Source organism: Rhodofomes roseus (assembly GCF_022264815.1).
Source record: "Rhodofomes roseus strain CIRM-BRFM 1785 chromosome Unknown C8Q71scaffold_35, whole genome shotgun sequence".
NCBI classification, from domain to species: domain Eukaryota; kingdom Fungi; phylum Basidiomycota; class Agaricomycetes; order Polyporales; family Fomitopsidaceae; genus Rhodofomes; species Rhodofomes roseus.
Window position 1 is genome coordinate 58185 of NW_025952991.1, and position 13502 is coordinate 71686.

Genomic DNA, 13502 nt, shown 5'->3' on the forward strand with positions numbered 1-13502 from the left:
TACCGGCACTATGTCCAACATTTCGAGCATCATTGTCTCCATGAAGCGGGAACCGCATACAGTTGGACTTTCCGTGCCTGCAACTGGCGAACTTCCATCTGACAACGGGGAAGGTATAAAAGAAACCCCATGAGCATAACGTCTGACTATATGCGTCGTGTTAGAGTGTATGCCGCAGGTACGGTGTTGCCTGACGTAGAGAAGACGTGCCAAACACTGTATGGCCTCGATCCTCGGGATCGCATGGCGCTCTTTCAGTGAAAGGTGCTTCCACCCCTCATTAGCGAGAAGAACTCCGTAAAGAACTCGAGATAAAACTGAACATGCAAAAATACGTACAGTCTCCCGGATGGGTTGGCCAACGACTTGTCCAGCATCTCTTTCCGCGACGATGCGACTTCTGTTACAGAGTTGTCATGTGTAACGCTCCTCGAGGCCCTTTCGCCGACGATGTGGCGATTTGATTTCAATGCCCAAATGTAAGGTGCAAGCGCGAGAGAGGGGATGAGTGATGGTTTGGGAGAAGGCGGCGACGGGAGGAGGCGACCTCGCTGCTCGCGGTCGTCGGGCGTTGCCGTGCTCAGCGGGCCGGGCAAGCGCGCCAGTCCGAAAGCGGCGGGCGCGAACACACCGCATGACGGTCAGGCCCGCGTTTTGCCCTCGGCATGGACGTCGCTCGACACCGCAGGCAGCATGCAGGAAGCCCAGGATGCGCTTGAGACATACAGGAAGAAGGACCCGAACAAAGGTGTGTGCATCCATCGCGAGATCGCAGACGAGGGCGCTGAGGTCGTGCGGGACAGTCGTCGTGCGGTTCAAGGCGGTCGGGAATGCGCCCATCATGAAGCAGAACTTCTACAAGATTACTGCGTCGAATAGGTTCCAGGCGGTGATTCAGTTCTTGAGGAAGGAGCTGGGGTGGAAGGCTGGGGATCCGCTGGTGAGCGCGTTGCCAGTACACGTCGTCGTCGCGTACCTAACCCAGCGTAGTTCACGTATATCAACCTTGCTTTTTCTCCTGCCCCAGACGATACAGTGACAAATCTATTCAAGGTATGGGCTCTATCTGACTGGAGGCCGACATCGCTTGACGGGAACCGCTACAGTCCTTCGCGACAGACGGTCATCTAATAGTAAACTACAGGTTCGTCGTCGGGCAGCATCTGTGAGATCCTGAGACTGATTCGTGTCCTTCAGTACGACTGCAGCATGGGGCTGACCCTTGCGTGTAATATGCACGTATCCTTCGCAGGAAGGTTTTGTGAAGATACCATATTTTCTGTGTGCTTCGTGCCAGCGACTTCTTGCTACAGCGCCGCATCCTCGTGAGCCTGCTGCTACGACCGCGCACTACTCTGCGCATGTGCTGTCCCACTGCACTGCTCACGCTTCTCAGCAGCATTCACAGTCGACTATGCCAGATGCTTGCCTCCAGACTGAGAGTCATATAGTACTGATGGTTGCAGACAGTGAGTCGGGCAGTATACCTCCATCTGGATGCCCGACGCACTCCTGAGCATGCAACAATAGTCATTGCAGTTATCTCGTGAGTTGAGTATCCAATTGTACATCGTGCAGCCTGTCGTGGGATACAGCACTACACATAACTTCAACAAATCAAGACTAGTCATTCTTCCAGGGAATCAAATGCAGGTGAGTGCACTACCCAGCCACGAACACACACAAGACTTACGGATAGTCGTCGAGGCTCAGTTTCTTAGCTATTACCTCCGCCATGAGCCAGGGCCATCGGGCCCGTCGCTCATGCCGTTGCGGCGATCCAACTTGAAGAACGAGGTGTAGGCGGTCTTCGTCTCTTGGCGGCGCCTTTGGTAGTCGTCAATAGGGCGACTCCACTTGAACGGGCCGCCCTCGCTGGGCTGCACGGCAGGTGTCTGCAGTGATCCTGAGGGTGTGACTGTACCAGTAGCACTCACAGACGTGCTGACCGATCCACGTCGTACAGGTTGTCCAGTACCTCCCTTCCTAGTGTCCCTATCTTGAGCTTTGACTGATAGATTGAACTAACGTCAGTTCCCTGCCAGGTGCTATATGATGTACTCACTTTGCGCAGCCTGTTTGAGCAGTACCCCCTCGTACTGGGAACGGATACCCATGTACTGGCGCTTCCAAGCATTGTCGAACATGTCGGTCACGTATTGGTACGTCTCGTCCGGAAGCACTTCGCCTTGCGCGCCGCAGAGACGCGGTATGTTCGTCGTACCACTGACCGGATCATCAATAGGCCCCGCTACCATAGATTGAATGTCAGTGATCCGCCGCCCTGAAGTGCACTCGCAGATGGAAATCCTACTGATGTTCTCCAAGTAGTCTACACACTCGCGCAAGCGCTGTATGTACCTTTTCTTCTCGTCCCCACCCGCTTTGAATCCTCTGCAGACGACGTAGGCGAACGACCGTCGAGCCTGGAACGACGGGTTCTCGGCCGCCACCGACGTGAACGTTTGACCGATGAAACGCACAATATCGACGACCCAGCTCACAGGACGCGACCTGAAGCTAATGACAAGGGAACCTCCTTGCGCAATGTACTGGAAGGCGACCAGTAACTGTGCATACACTAGCCGGATGGTGAGGTTCCAAGGGATCTTGTTGTCGGCCAACATGATCGCGGCGTTGGCGGTGACGAGGTCGAAGCCTCCGGCCGGAGGCTCTTCTGCAGTGTACATAAACAGCGGTGAGTGAAGGTTTCTGCCTGACTGCATGCGTTCTGCTCACCAAGGGCAACTTGACCGGTAGCGATGTTGCACACATCTTCGTACTGAACGTGGAAGCGCTCGGGGAACCTGGGGACAAGCCGTAGCCGGATGCCTTTCGCCTCCGGAGACAACGTGACTCCGTTTCCTCGAGCGCTCTTGTTGTTCTGCAAGAGCCATAGGGCGAAGCCTCCGGGGGCACATCCCAGGTCGAGGAAATTCTCGACCTGGTCGTTGCCAAACGGGCTGCCGCTCATGTAGTTCATCTCTTCGAACGCGTGTTTAAAGCCTACGAAGTGCAGTTGCGGGACCTTGTCCAACTGGTCGGCCGCGCGGTTGTTCTTGTCTTGCTGCCGCTGGTACTGCGTGACGCTGTCGCTCTGTCGGCAGATCTGCTTCATAATCGTGAGCTTGCGCAGCTCGAAGGACCGCTCGTAGAAGGGCAACTCGAAATTGGTGAGCTTCGAGACTATCGTCTCGGGGAGATTGCCTCCGCTCAGGATCTCGTCAACGGCGGCGTCGACTTGATCAATGGTAGCGAAGTGAGTATCAGAGGTGAAGATGGGGTCCATGGTGAGATGGTGCACTGCATCCGACGTCCGTATCGGCTGGTATTTATGCTCGTCGTCGTCTGCGCGCGAGGTCTCCATTTGCGGCAGGGGTGATTATCACTACACGAGGCTGTATCACGAATAGAGAAGCACGTACCATTCACCAAATGACCGTGGCGTGGCAGTAGAACCGAAGAGCGATCTTTTGGTAACTGCAGCGGCGGTATTCGTGCAATCAAGCACCTAACGCCTCATGCTGAGATCCAGGCATACTATCGTGCTTCGGTCGATCATCTGTGTTTCAGGCCTTCAAAGCTTCACGCGTCACGCCTCAAGGCCTCAAGCCTCAAGGTTCAAGCCTAGAGTTCGTAGACCTAGTGTCCGAATATGTGCGTACGCAGCACCTGCGATGGACCCGATTAGTAGGGTCGAAGTCCTCCCGCAGTAGCATGGCTGGGTCATGAAGTACAGCTGACCGTCATTTTGCGTCTAGGCCAGCCGGATATGAGCCTAGAAAACGGCCACGCAGAGGCAGGAATTGTTACATACAACTAATGAGGTGCAGCGGCGCTCGGCGGTAATAGTAAACGAGAAACGACGTTGCCTTGAACGGCCGAAGAGGCTGTTGGTCAACGTACTTAGGACAGTCGCGCATACTAACATTGCGACTTTAACGTTTGAACGTGAACATTCGATGTGCAGTCGATTTGTGGCAAATGACATGAGCTTAGTTATGGTGTGTCATACCCCATAGGCAATACCTCGATTAAAATATGGAAACATGGTGGACGGCAAACTCAATCATTGTTTACATCGCGAACATATGAACTAATCCTTGAGTCGTACAGTGGCAGTCACGTCGTGAGAGAAGCCCAGAAGTAGAATAACCTGGAACCTGCCACGTAGATTAGTACGTTACATATCGAGTCGATAGCCTGTGGTAGTAATGACACTCACAATATGTGTGCTTGTGGTTGTCATGGGACAGCTCCTCATACTCGACTTCTTCGCCAGGAGCCAGAGCGATCGGCAGCGCTCTGTTCGCCATCCCGGCGGTTGAAGAGCGTGTCGATCCCTGTGTTCCTCTGTTCGCGACGTATCTGGTAGCTGTCGAGCGGCGCCCCAGTCACCGTGGGACGGCGGCTCCGCCAGACAGCTGGGCTGCCCTCGGTCGGCGACGTGCGGGTAGGTGTTTGTGGCGGAGATCTCCACGACACGACCTCATTGGTTCGACTCACAGGACTATCGGGGGCACTGCGGTCACGTCCGAGGCCCTCAGTAGAGCTCATGCTCGCTGAATCAAGGATGCGGCATGGCGTCAGCGACCTGATGACATGGCTGAGCAACCACCATACTTGCCTCTCCTGCGGTTCTCGAGGACCCTCTGGTAATGCCAACGAATGGCGCAGTACTTTTTCTGCCATACAACCTCGAATAGATCCAATACGTCCTGGTATGTTGCGTCTGGAATGGGTTCATCTTGCGTGCCACAGAGACGAGGGATATTCGCCGCCCCGCCGCTGGAGGATTCGACGGGCCCTTCTATCACATGTCGCTCATTAGCGAGTGATGTCGTAAACTTGAATCCGAGGAAACAAATTACCAGAATTATCCAGATATTCAATGCAAGCACGGAGACGGTGGATGTAGTTGTTCTTCTCGTCTGGATCTGCACGAAATCCTCTGCACACAACATACACGAAAGGTCTTCTGCCCTGGTATTGGGTGTTTACAGCATGGACAGACTCGAAAGTTATATCAAGAGCCCGAAAGACGTCAACGATCCAATTCAATGGACGCGACCTGAGACTGGTGATGAGAGAGCCGCCCTGCGCGAGGTGCTGGAAGGCAACCAGAAGTTGGGCATACACCAGCCCAATGGACTCGTTCCAGCGGACATCATCTTTGAACATGATGGTGGCTTGCGCGATGACGAGGTCGAAACCTGCAGCAGGAACAGATGCTATAGAGATAGCAGTGTTCAGCGACTGATATACATTTCCTAGGTAGTATCGGGCGTACCAATGTCTATATCGCCAGCTGCAATTCGGCACACGTCATCGAAACTGCATTGGAACTGCGCGTGGAATCTAGAGTCAAGTTGTAGCCGGAGGCCTCTGGCTTCCGGGGACAAAGTGATTCCTACTCCACTAGCACTCCTGTTGTTCTCCAAGACCCACGTCGAGAATCCGCCGGGAGCACATCCCAGGTCCAAGAAACTGTGGACCTTGTCCTCGCCAAAGGCGTTGCCGCTCCCAGCGTTGATCTGCGAGAATGCGTGCTTGAAGCCTTCGAGGTGCAGCGTCGAGTTCTCGTCGGACTGTACCGCCGCGCGGTTGCGCTCGTACTGCTCTTTCTTCTCTCGCGACACGTTGGAGTTTCGATGGGCGACATGCTTCAGAGCGAGGAGCCGGCGTAGGTCGTAGGACCTATCGAGGAACGGTATCTCGAAGCCTGTGAGATCCGAGACTATCTCGGCACTGATACCACGACGGAGGACCTCCTCGACGGCATCGTCGACTTCGGCAATATTCTTGAAGTTGTCGGGGATGATAGTATGGGGCTCCATGGTGAGACGTTGCGAGGCACCCTTCGTCGTGCTACCCTTGTATATGTGCAATAGTACCTCGAGGCTGTGAGTAGAAGCATTCCCTTTGCAGGAGAGCAGATCGACAGAACACGAGGTCGCAGTGCGGACCGCAGACGCTCAGAATGTTTCTACTAAGGGAAGCGAAGAGCAGTCAGTCGATAACCACAGCCTCGCGCCCCAAGTCTTCCATTCAGTCCAATCTGTGATGTCCAGCAAGAGCCACGGCCACCTGTACTTACTGTGACGAGCATCGCTTGATCCTATGGGCATGTTCCAGTCAAGCTCCGTAGATGAGGTCTTCTGCCGTACGCCGTACGTTCCTATGGCGCCAGGTGGTCAGGGTCCAGGTTCTCCGGGGTTAGACTCGGTGGTAGACTCTGAGCCGTTAAGCACGTTTCATACTACAGGCGCCTAGACTAGCCGGGCCCAACTCTTGAGGGGGTCACGTAGAGACGATTGACAAGGCTGTGCTCCGCCCTATGAGTATCTGGCAACGTAGCCTGCAGGACCGCATGAGACATGTGTCGACTCCTGTTGATATGGGTACACCGTGCGATACATGTTCTTCAAACGTTTGTCACTTGGGTGAGAGTCGCGTTGGCACTGTTTCGTCGCAATCGAGAGCATGATCTTCCGTGACTGGCATGCCATATTCCTGTGATCGTAGTGAGCCATTCACAGAGTCATCCATCCTAATTGTTGAATACCATGCGGCCTCGAGGATTGAATGGAAGAGGAGATATGTAGGCATCCATCGATGGGCACGCCGCTGACTTGTCGCGCAGATCTGAGCGCAAGGTCCATTTTCCTGAGCGCTGAGATCGACTAGTGATGCCTCACGCTTGGTCTCCGGCTCGAGTTACTAAGTCGCCGCAACGACAACAGCATCAGAAGCACGCACGGAGAGCGGTCAGGTGAAAATAGTATATTGCTCACCGAGTCAACGCAAGGGCGCTGTACCGTCAGTGACGAGGCAAGAGCAGAGGAGTGAGACGTCACATGAAAGCTGTGTTTAAGTTCAGCAGTGCACTGAGTGAATGATTAGAGTGCATTTGTCACTGACAGTAATGTGCTGGCCCGGCTCGTGCCATCATGGTGCGTCGTCTATTCCGCGACAAGCACGTACTGTAGGTGATGGCGTGGACGCTCTCAGTGAGAAATCGATGGGTCGCAGAGGCGCAACATCTGCAGTCATGGCAGAATCATTGGAGTCACCTCAATGCAGCCGCGAGATGTGGTCTTCGGTCATGTAGATTGGGACATGGCGGGAGATGTTCGAGGCGCCTGTCGAAAGAGCTGCAAAGCGGCCTCCGAGGACACATCTGACAAAGGATTTGGGGACACCCAGCCAATAGCCGTGCGGGTATTACGAGCGAGGAGTACACGCTACTTAGGGAATGACGGGTCGATGTCGAGAGGTGTTGCGAGGAGAAGTGGTCGGAGGTGAGAACATTCTCAAGTGTGGTAGGAACAACCAGCGTCTGGCCAATCGCGTAGCTGAGAGGCGGTCAGGTGACGGTTCATACAGCGCACCAGTCTGAATGAGCGTTCTCACCTCTTCCTCCGCATCGTCTTCGCAAAGGTAATTCACCGTACCGCTTGGACACAGAGATGGCATTGCTTGCAGGGCTGCGCACATCAGCTGTAACGCGGGCATGCATAGAAGTCGGCGAAGACGGCGACCCGCAACTGATAAAGCTGTTAGCCTGGGATAGAGCGTGAGCACTCCACGGTATCAGCCGCTAGAGTTGCCTTTGCTCGAATTAGAGCCTGCAGCTCTCCCAGGGAAGGCTTTCGACGACTTGCGACGACCCGTCATGCTCGGCCCAGCCTTTGTGTTGGGTATCCCTCTCCTAGGCTCTCTGGCGTCGGCCGCGGCGACAGGCGTGGCGACAGAGACATTGGACGCCCTGGCGAGGCAATGCCAATTCACTCTGGGCAATCGGCGCTTCGATCTGTGTCCGATATTCGAAGGAAGGGAGAGCGGCTGGACCGTCGGATCTGAGCGGTCAACACCACCCACAGTGACGAAAGCCGAGTACAGGATCTCCTTTGCAGGACCGCTCAAGACGACGAAGTGGACACCTCATGATGAACAGGTACGTCAGACGTCGTGCTCTGGTCTAGAAACGAGGCATTCTTGTAGACGCTGTCAGCACAGTACCCTGTTGATCTGGTCGGGATCCTAGACCACCTGCTGACAGTGGTTGTAAGCCAGACTTACAAGCAGACGACGAGATTATCGTAAGCACCAGATCAGGGTGCGATTCCCAACGTGATCACATCCTTCATTTCGTACTGTCCTGCTGTCGCAATCATGTCACTGATTCCCTTGACAGTGTCCTGACGGGACGTGGATCTGCAAAATCAGTAGGTATACCGTTTAGAGCACTGTTCCCTCCGGAGTTGAAGCATCAGATGGTATCCAGTTTCGAATGTTCGGCCAAATCGCGACAACGAGAGTCCTCGAGTCTTGCAAGTGATCCCAGTTGCCGGTGACATCTCTGCATCTCTCCCTGAGGAGGACGGTGGAGGCGATAGCTTTGACGGTGAACAATATCAGCCGGGCTTAAACATCACCGCGAAGCTCGTCGCTGCAGATGAGAACTCACGACACGGTAAGCCAGTCTTATCATATCTTGTCGAGCCCGGTGGACCATAACTTGCGTTGGCTACAGACACGTTGCACATCCATCTTCATGGCGGGTACTACGTCCAGAGGCAACAGAAAGCAGACTTCCAGTTCGTTTGCGACCATGGCGCCCATGAGGTGAGATCGGACGAGTTCAATCGCCTTGTCCACTCGCTTACACTTGGGTACAGCCTACGAACCCCACCATATCTTGGGATTGGAGAGGGACGCATGTGTTCGAGTGGCGAACTGAGCACGCATGCGGTCAAGCGATGACCGCGCCCGACAAGGACTCACCGCCGCCGCACACCCACAAACCCTCTCCCGACGATCCGCCCAAGGACTCGGAGGACGACGACGTTCCCGGCGACAAGAAGATGTTGGACCCGGACTTCCTCTACGGACAGACCCGGCGCTCGATCATGACCATCCTTGCCTCATCCGCGTAAGTAACTCGACTTCCCGCAACTGACCCTTAGCTCACGCATCTGGATTGACCAGGCTGGTCGTCATCATCGTCACATACCTCGTGCAGCGGCCCCCTACGAAGCTGCGCCGAGTCGTGCTGTCGTACATGAAGAACCACCCGTGGGTGATGCATTCACGCGTCGGCGAGGGCGTGCTCCTGCGATGGGCCCGTGAGGACCTGATCTTCGATGCTGGAGAGGAGGACACCATGGTCAATGGCCCGGTGGGTCCGCGCTCCGCGTTAGGCTTGGACGAAGGCATTCCTCTTAAGCCGTCACCACGTCGGCCGAATGCAAACAACTACGGCAGTGCGTAGTGCTCGATGATGCCCCACGCTCTTACCACCCTCATCCCTTATGTTGACGACCCTTGGATGCCTACTGTATTGGAATGACTTGCTCGTAGACTGTTGCTGTGCCACTAGCCGTTGTAGATTAATACGCTGTATGACCCGAATGTAGTGCTAGTTGCCGCTCGTGGGACCCCGTTGAAGCCTGTCCCTTGCAATTGTCTCTGGAGATCTAACACAATCGCGTCATACCAAGCATTAGCAGTAATATCCATGCAAGCGTGATGTATGTACATCACCAAATGGCTTTCTCCCTCATCAGCCACTCCCACTCCGGACAATCGAAGTCGTCGACTCGCCTGAACTCGACTCTCCGGTCTGACCACTGCTCGGACACCTTCACATCCCCGCCCTCGCGCTCGACGTAATGGAACGCATTCCCCAGCCCGACCAATTGTAGAGAGTTTCCCGCTGTTGCTAGATCTTGAGGAGTGATTTCTACATCGTCGGCTCTGTACGTGCAAAGGTAGAGGAATCGGAGGCGCTGACACCTCGTCCACTGAGAGTGAAGTTAGCGACAATGGAAAGATAGGTAATATAAGGCGCACCAGTTCAGTCAATTCGTACTCGTCGAGGACGCTACCAGACATGAACAAGGCCAGCGCGTCGAGCGCGGGTGGCATCTGGCGAAAGACTTCACGCACAGAACCACGGGTCGGCGCGAGGCGTCCTATGCACAGACCTAGCACTGTGAGGTGCTGCAAAGACGAGATCGCCGACGAGATCAGTTGTAGGTGCGTGGCTGCGATGCGGAACGAGCAATCGAAACACTGTAGTGTGGGTATCCCGCGGAGAACTTCCGCGAGCAGAGTAACGTTCGTCGAGGGCAGTACGTCCCCGTAATTCTCGTCTCCGCGAATCTTGAGCTGAGTCAGGCGCGGAAGCTTGAACGGAGCATACGTAAACGCAGTGAAGAGCTGCTCTTCCTGTGTCTCTCGGAGGGTCTGCAGTGTAAGTGACTGGACATCGGGGAGGTTGTGCAGGAGAGCCTCGAGGTGGCCGAGGTCACGTATGAAAAGTAGACTGAGATGTGTGATTTGCTTCAATAGACCCCCGAGCAAATGGACACTAGCTGGTGTCGTGAAGAAGAGATGTAGCTCGCATAGGTCCGGGAAGGTCTCCTCGTTGATCTCGACATCCTGGTAATTGCTCAGGAGAGAGTCCAGAATGTCTTCAATTGTCCAACTGAACGCGATCCAGCGGAGGCGTTTGAGCTTGTGAAACGGAAGCGTGACATATGATTGTATCCTGAACGTGAAGTGGGCATGTCGACCTTTTGGGACTACTAACGAGAGCAACACTCACGGAAGAGCGAGATTCTGCAATCTTGGACACGTCGCAACAAGAGCATTGAAGGCCTCGAGAGAAGGAGATGGACTGCATCCATTCCAGCAGAAGCTTTCAAGGTTGGGCAGACAACGAATGGCTTCAGTCAAGCAGCCTAGTAATGGGCGTTCAGTCTACCACCGTCACGACTATTCAGAGACTTCTAGGCACTGACATTTCTCATACACAACCCTGGAACCATCCTTCATGTACGCCTCAACTTCGACGGCCTTCACAACTTTAGCGAACGAGGCGTCGAGGGTAATGCGGCGCAGGAGGTCGTACGACCTCAATGACTGCGTTTCGTCCAGCTCGTCGTAGAGTGCCACTTTTTCCGGCCCGTCCACCTGTTCATCAGCTACCCAAGCTTCCCAAGCACCAAGCCAGATGATGATTTCACGGAATAAGATGGGGATGGTGTGGCTGTGGAACGCCCTGGAGAGAGACAAGCAGGTCCGCTGGGAGGCTTTGTTGCAGTACCCGATGACGTCCACCCAGATCTCTGGAGGCAATAATTCATGATGGAATGGGTTGCGCACGCCAGTGGTTACAGACAAAGACTCGAGTGTAGACTCTAGAGAGCACATGTCAGGTTCAGATAGACACGATGTGGTGGTCGGAAGCCAAGTGCACAGACCGAGGCGCTCAGTGATCTCGATATCGAGGCCTAGGCCGTAGAGGTTCGCCCTCTAGAGTCTACTAACTCAAGTACATATATGTTGCGTCCATGATGTAGCATGCGTACTCCGCACTACACTGTACATACACCGGCCGGAATCTCGTAGCAGTCTAACAACCCTACAAATGAGCGGGTCTAGTGCTGGAACTTCGTCGGCGGTGAACTAGTCCTAAGCCGCAACTTCCGACAAAGGGTCACCACCCCGATATTGATATTGAACATAATATGCTAGGCAATACTAAGAGAATCCGCGGTACTCCCAGTCCCAGCGCAGTGCCAGTCCCTCGCGCTTTGGTATAAAGATTGAACGCGACTGAATCGCGGTGACAACTGTCATAGGTTTAATACAAAAACGCCGTTCAGCAAATTCCTTCACTTCAGATCAATTACATCGCACCTACCGACACCTTTCATCGAGCATAGCTGAAATCGCTCAACAATCCATGGTCCCGCATGAGCCACTCCCAGTCTTCGCACCCGAAGTCCTGAACCGTTCGGAATCGAACTTTTGTTTGAGACCAAGGTTCACTCATTTTCACCTCGCCATCTACACGCTCCACTTCGCGGAAGCGCCACCGACAGCCTATCAGTCTGAGAGACGCGACAGCATCAGCGAGCTCATCAGCTGATAGAGTCGGACAATGTTGTTCGTCGTCCCCGGCGAGATACGCAAAGGCAAGCCTTGGAAGGCTTGCCCACTGAAGCGACCGAGATCAATTCTCTCTTCCCGTGTGTTGGACAACAGTACGGCATGACGTACCAATTCGATCCACGGGGAGGCAGGTTTCAGCGCGTTCTCCATTCCGGGCTGGGTGTACCCTAGTTCTAGACGTAGCGCCGTGACGGTCTTGGGGATTATACGTTGCAAGTACGCTGATTCGGCCTCTCCAAAGGCATCGACGGTGATGTCGAGACCCAAGACCTCCAGACCTGACAATGACTCGATAGCCGACAGGACAGGAGCCAGCATGGTAAGGTATACGGACGCCTCGCCAAAGTCCAGACACCGCAATTTCTTCTTCGACCGAATGAAGCCCGCTAGCGCATCGTACCTGGTCTCACCCCAAGGAAACTCTACATTAATCTTGAGGTGTGTGAGGAGGGGGAGCGCAGAGGGACTTTCAGCCATGGTGGCAAAGAGATCGTCTGGCGGTTGCTCGGGTGATTGTATGTGCAGCGACTCGAGACGATTACAGCTACCAAATATGATTGGGATGCTGCCAAAATCTCCATCTTCGGTGCAGTCGATTGTGAGATGAGTCAAATGTTGCAGGATAAATACGGGGCATTCCAAGACAACCTGGCTTGGCACGGAGAGCTGGGTCAAGAATCCTCTGTATACGTCGAAGAGTGACGCAAAGCACGCGAGGTCAACGTCATCCAGAGGTGACCCTGAGTGCCAAAGATTCGTATCCACGAACTGCAGGGAAACACTTGTTGCTCGCAATTGTTTTAGACCGTGTATCTCGCTCAGACACTGAATCCTGGAAAATAGGATTGAGAAAGATGATGCATAAGTATATAATCGAGATGTGACTCACGGCAAGCTGTATTCGCAGAGACGATAGCACGTCGATGCTAGAGTTTTCATAAGTTCGTTGTCCGGGATACTGAACATCCGAGAACCGGTGTGCCATCTGAATGTACGCAGATTGTGCATGACGCCAAGAGCTTTCGTCAGGCAGCCTGTCTCCGATGCGAGTCAGGCATATACTGGCGATGCACGAGGAACACAGAGAACATATGCGGCTTACACAGTTCAAAAGTGGCCTTCTTATCCACGAACGCGAGTACATCAAGATGTTTGACGTACGACGCGAATATAGGATCCGTCATGATATGTAGGAGCATAGAACACGACCTGCGGACGCAGTCTCCTTCGGCCCATTGAGTGCCAGATTCCGAGTCAGCTTGCCAGGCTCCGAAGTGAATACGGAGTGCCGAGAAAACTATGGGAGCTGCGACGTCGTGGAGGAGCTTGGAAACGGCCAGACATTCCCGGATTGTGGCAGAAGGCGCGAAGTCAAGGATAATTTGCCAGAGTTCTGGTGGCAGTGTTTCAATCCAGCCAGCTCCGAATCGTCGGACGGCCTCAGCCATGATGGTCGTGAAAGAGAACGGGTGTGTCTAGAGGTTGAGGTGCGCGTAGTAAGTCAATTGTACTGAGTACGTGGTTCAAGTTTACCGTCA

General features: G+C 54.2%; 6 protein-coding genes across 6 annotated transcripts; 2 read left to right on the top strand and 4 right to left on the bottom strand.

Annotated features, from left to right (window-relative positions):
• Positions 1 to 235: 235 nt before the first annotated feature.
• C8Q71DRAFT_389211 (ubiquitin-like autophagy protein Apg12-domain-containing protein) lies at positions 236 to 1316 on the top strand. Its single transcript, XM_047918250.1, has 5 exons — positions 236 to 748; positions 804 to 940; positions 991 to 1053; positions 1107 to 1144; positions 1198 to 1316. The coding sequence occupies exons 1-5, from the start codon at positions 505 to 507 to the stop codon at positions 1217 to 1219; spliced, it is 504 nt and encodes a 167-aa protein (XP_047773187.1). The 5' UTR covers positions 236 to 504; the 3' UTR covers positions 1220 to 1316.
• A 113-nt stretch (positions 1317 to 1429) lies between these two features.
• On the bottom strand, positions 1430 to 3346 carry C8Q71DRAFT_788636 (S-adenosyl-L-methionine-dependent methyltransferase). The gene is made up of 6 exons (XM_047925227.1): positions 2740 to 3346; positions 2315 to 2677; positions 2066 to 2251; positions 1938 to 2011; positions 1694 to 1880; positions 1430 to 1632 (listed from the first exon to the last, which is right to left on the bottom strand). The coding sequence occupies exons 1-5, from the start codon at positions 3287 to 3289 to the stop codon at positions 1725 to 1727; spliced, it is 1329 nt and encodes a 442-aa protein (XP_047773188.1). The 5' UTR covers positions 3290 to 3346; the 3' UTR covers positions 1430 to 1632; positions 1694 to 1724.
• A 1197-nt stretch (positions 3347 to 4543) lies between these two features.
• Positions 4544 to 5837, bottom strand: C8Q71DRAFT_862934 (uncharacterized protein; the record flags this gene model as incomplete). The annotated part of the gene is made up of 4 exons (XM_047928094.1): positions 4544 to 4562; positions 4624 to 4810; positions 4872 to 5231; positions 5291 to 5837. The coding sequence occupies 4 exons, from the start codon at positions 5835 to 5837 to the stop codon at positions 4544 to 4546; spliced, it is 1113 nt and encodes a 370-aa protein (XP_047773189.1).
• A 1754-nt stretch (positions 5838 to 7591) lies between these two features.
• C8Q71DRAFT_389497 (uncharacterized protein) lies at positions 7592 to 9326 on the top strand. The gene is made up of 6 exons (XM_047918252.1): positions 7592 to 7957; positions 8198 to 8228; positions 8288 to 8476; positions 8537 to 8628; positions 8682 to 8935; positions 8992 to 9326. Exons 1-6 carry the CDS (start codon positions 7676 to 7678, stop codon positions 9272 to 9274), a joined length of 1131 nt encoding a protein of 376 aa, XP_047773190.1. The 5' UTR covers positions 7592 to 7675; the 3' UTR covers positions 9275 to 9326.
• Positions 9327 to 9349: 23 nt separating this feature from the next.
• C8Q71DRAFT_389554 (uncharacterized protein) lies at positions 9350 to 11268 on the bottom strand. Its single transcript, XM_047918253.1, has 5 exons — positions 10809 to 11268; positions 10613 to 10748; positions 9856 to 10555; positions 9542 to 9806; positions 9350 to 9479 (listed from the first exon to the last, which is right to left on the bottom strand). The coding sequence occupies exons 1-4, from the start codon at positions 11218 to 11220 to the stop codon at positions 9543 to 9545; spliced, it is 1512 nt and encodes a 503-aa protein (XP_047773191.1). The 5' UTR covers positions 11221 to 11268; the 3' UTR covers positions 9350 to 9479; position 9542.
• A 33-nt stretch (positions 11269 to 11301) lies between these two features.
• On the bottom strand, positions 11302 to 13499 carry C8Q71DRAFT_788665 (uncharacterized protein). Its single transcript, XM_047925228.1, is given in 6 exon segments — positions 11302 to 11353; positions 11364 to 11428; positions 11710 to 12010; positions 12073 to 12796; positions 12854 to 12998; positions 13067 to 13499. The coding sequence occupies 4 exon segments, from the start codon at positions 13410 to 13412 to the stop codon at positions 11723 to 11725; spliced, it is 1503 nt and encodes a 500-aa protein (XP_047773192.1). The 5' UTR covers positions 13413 to 13499; the 3' UTR covers positions 11302 to 11353; positions 11364 to 11428; positions 11710 to 11722.
• Between the last annotated feature and the right edge of the window lie 3 nt (positions 13500 to 13502).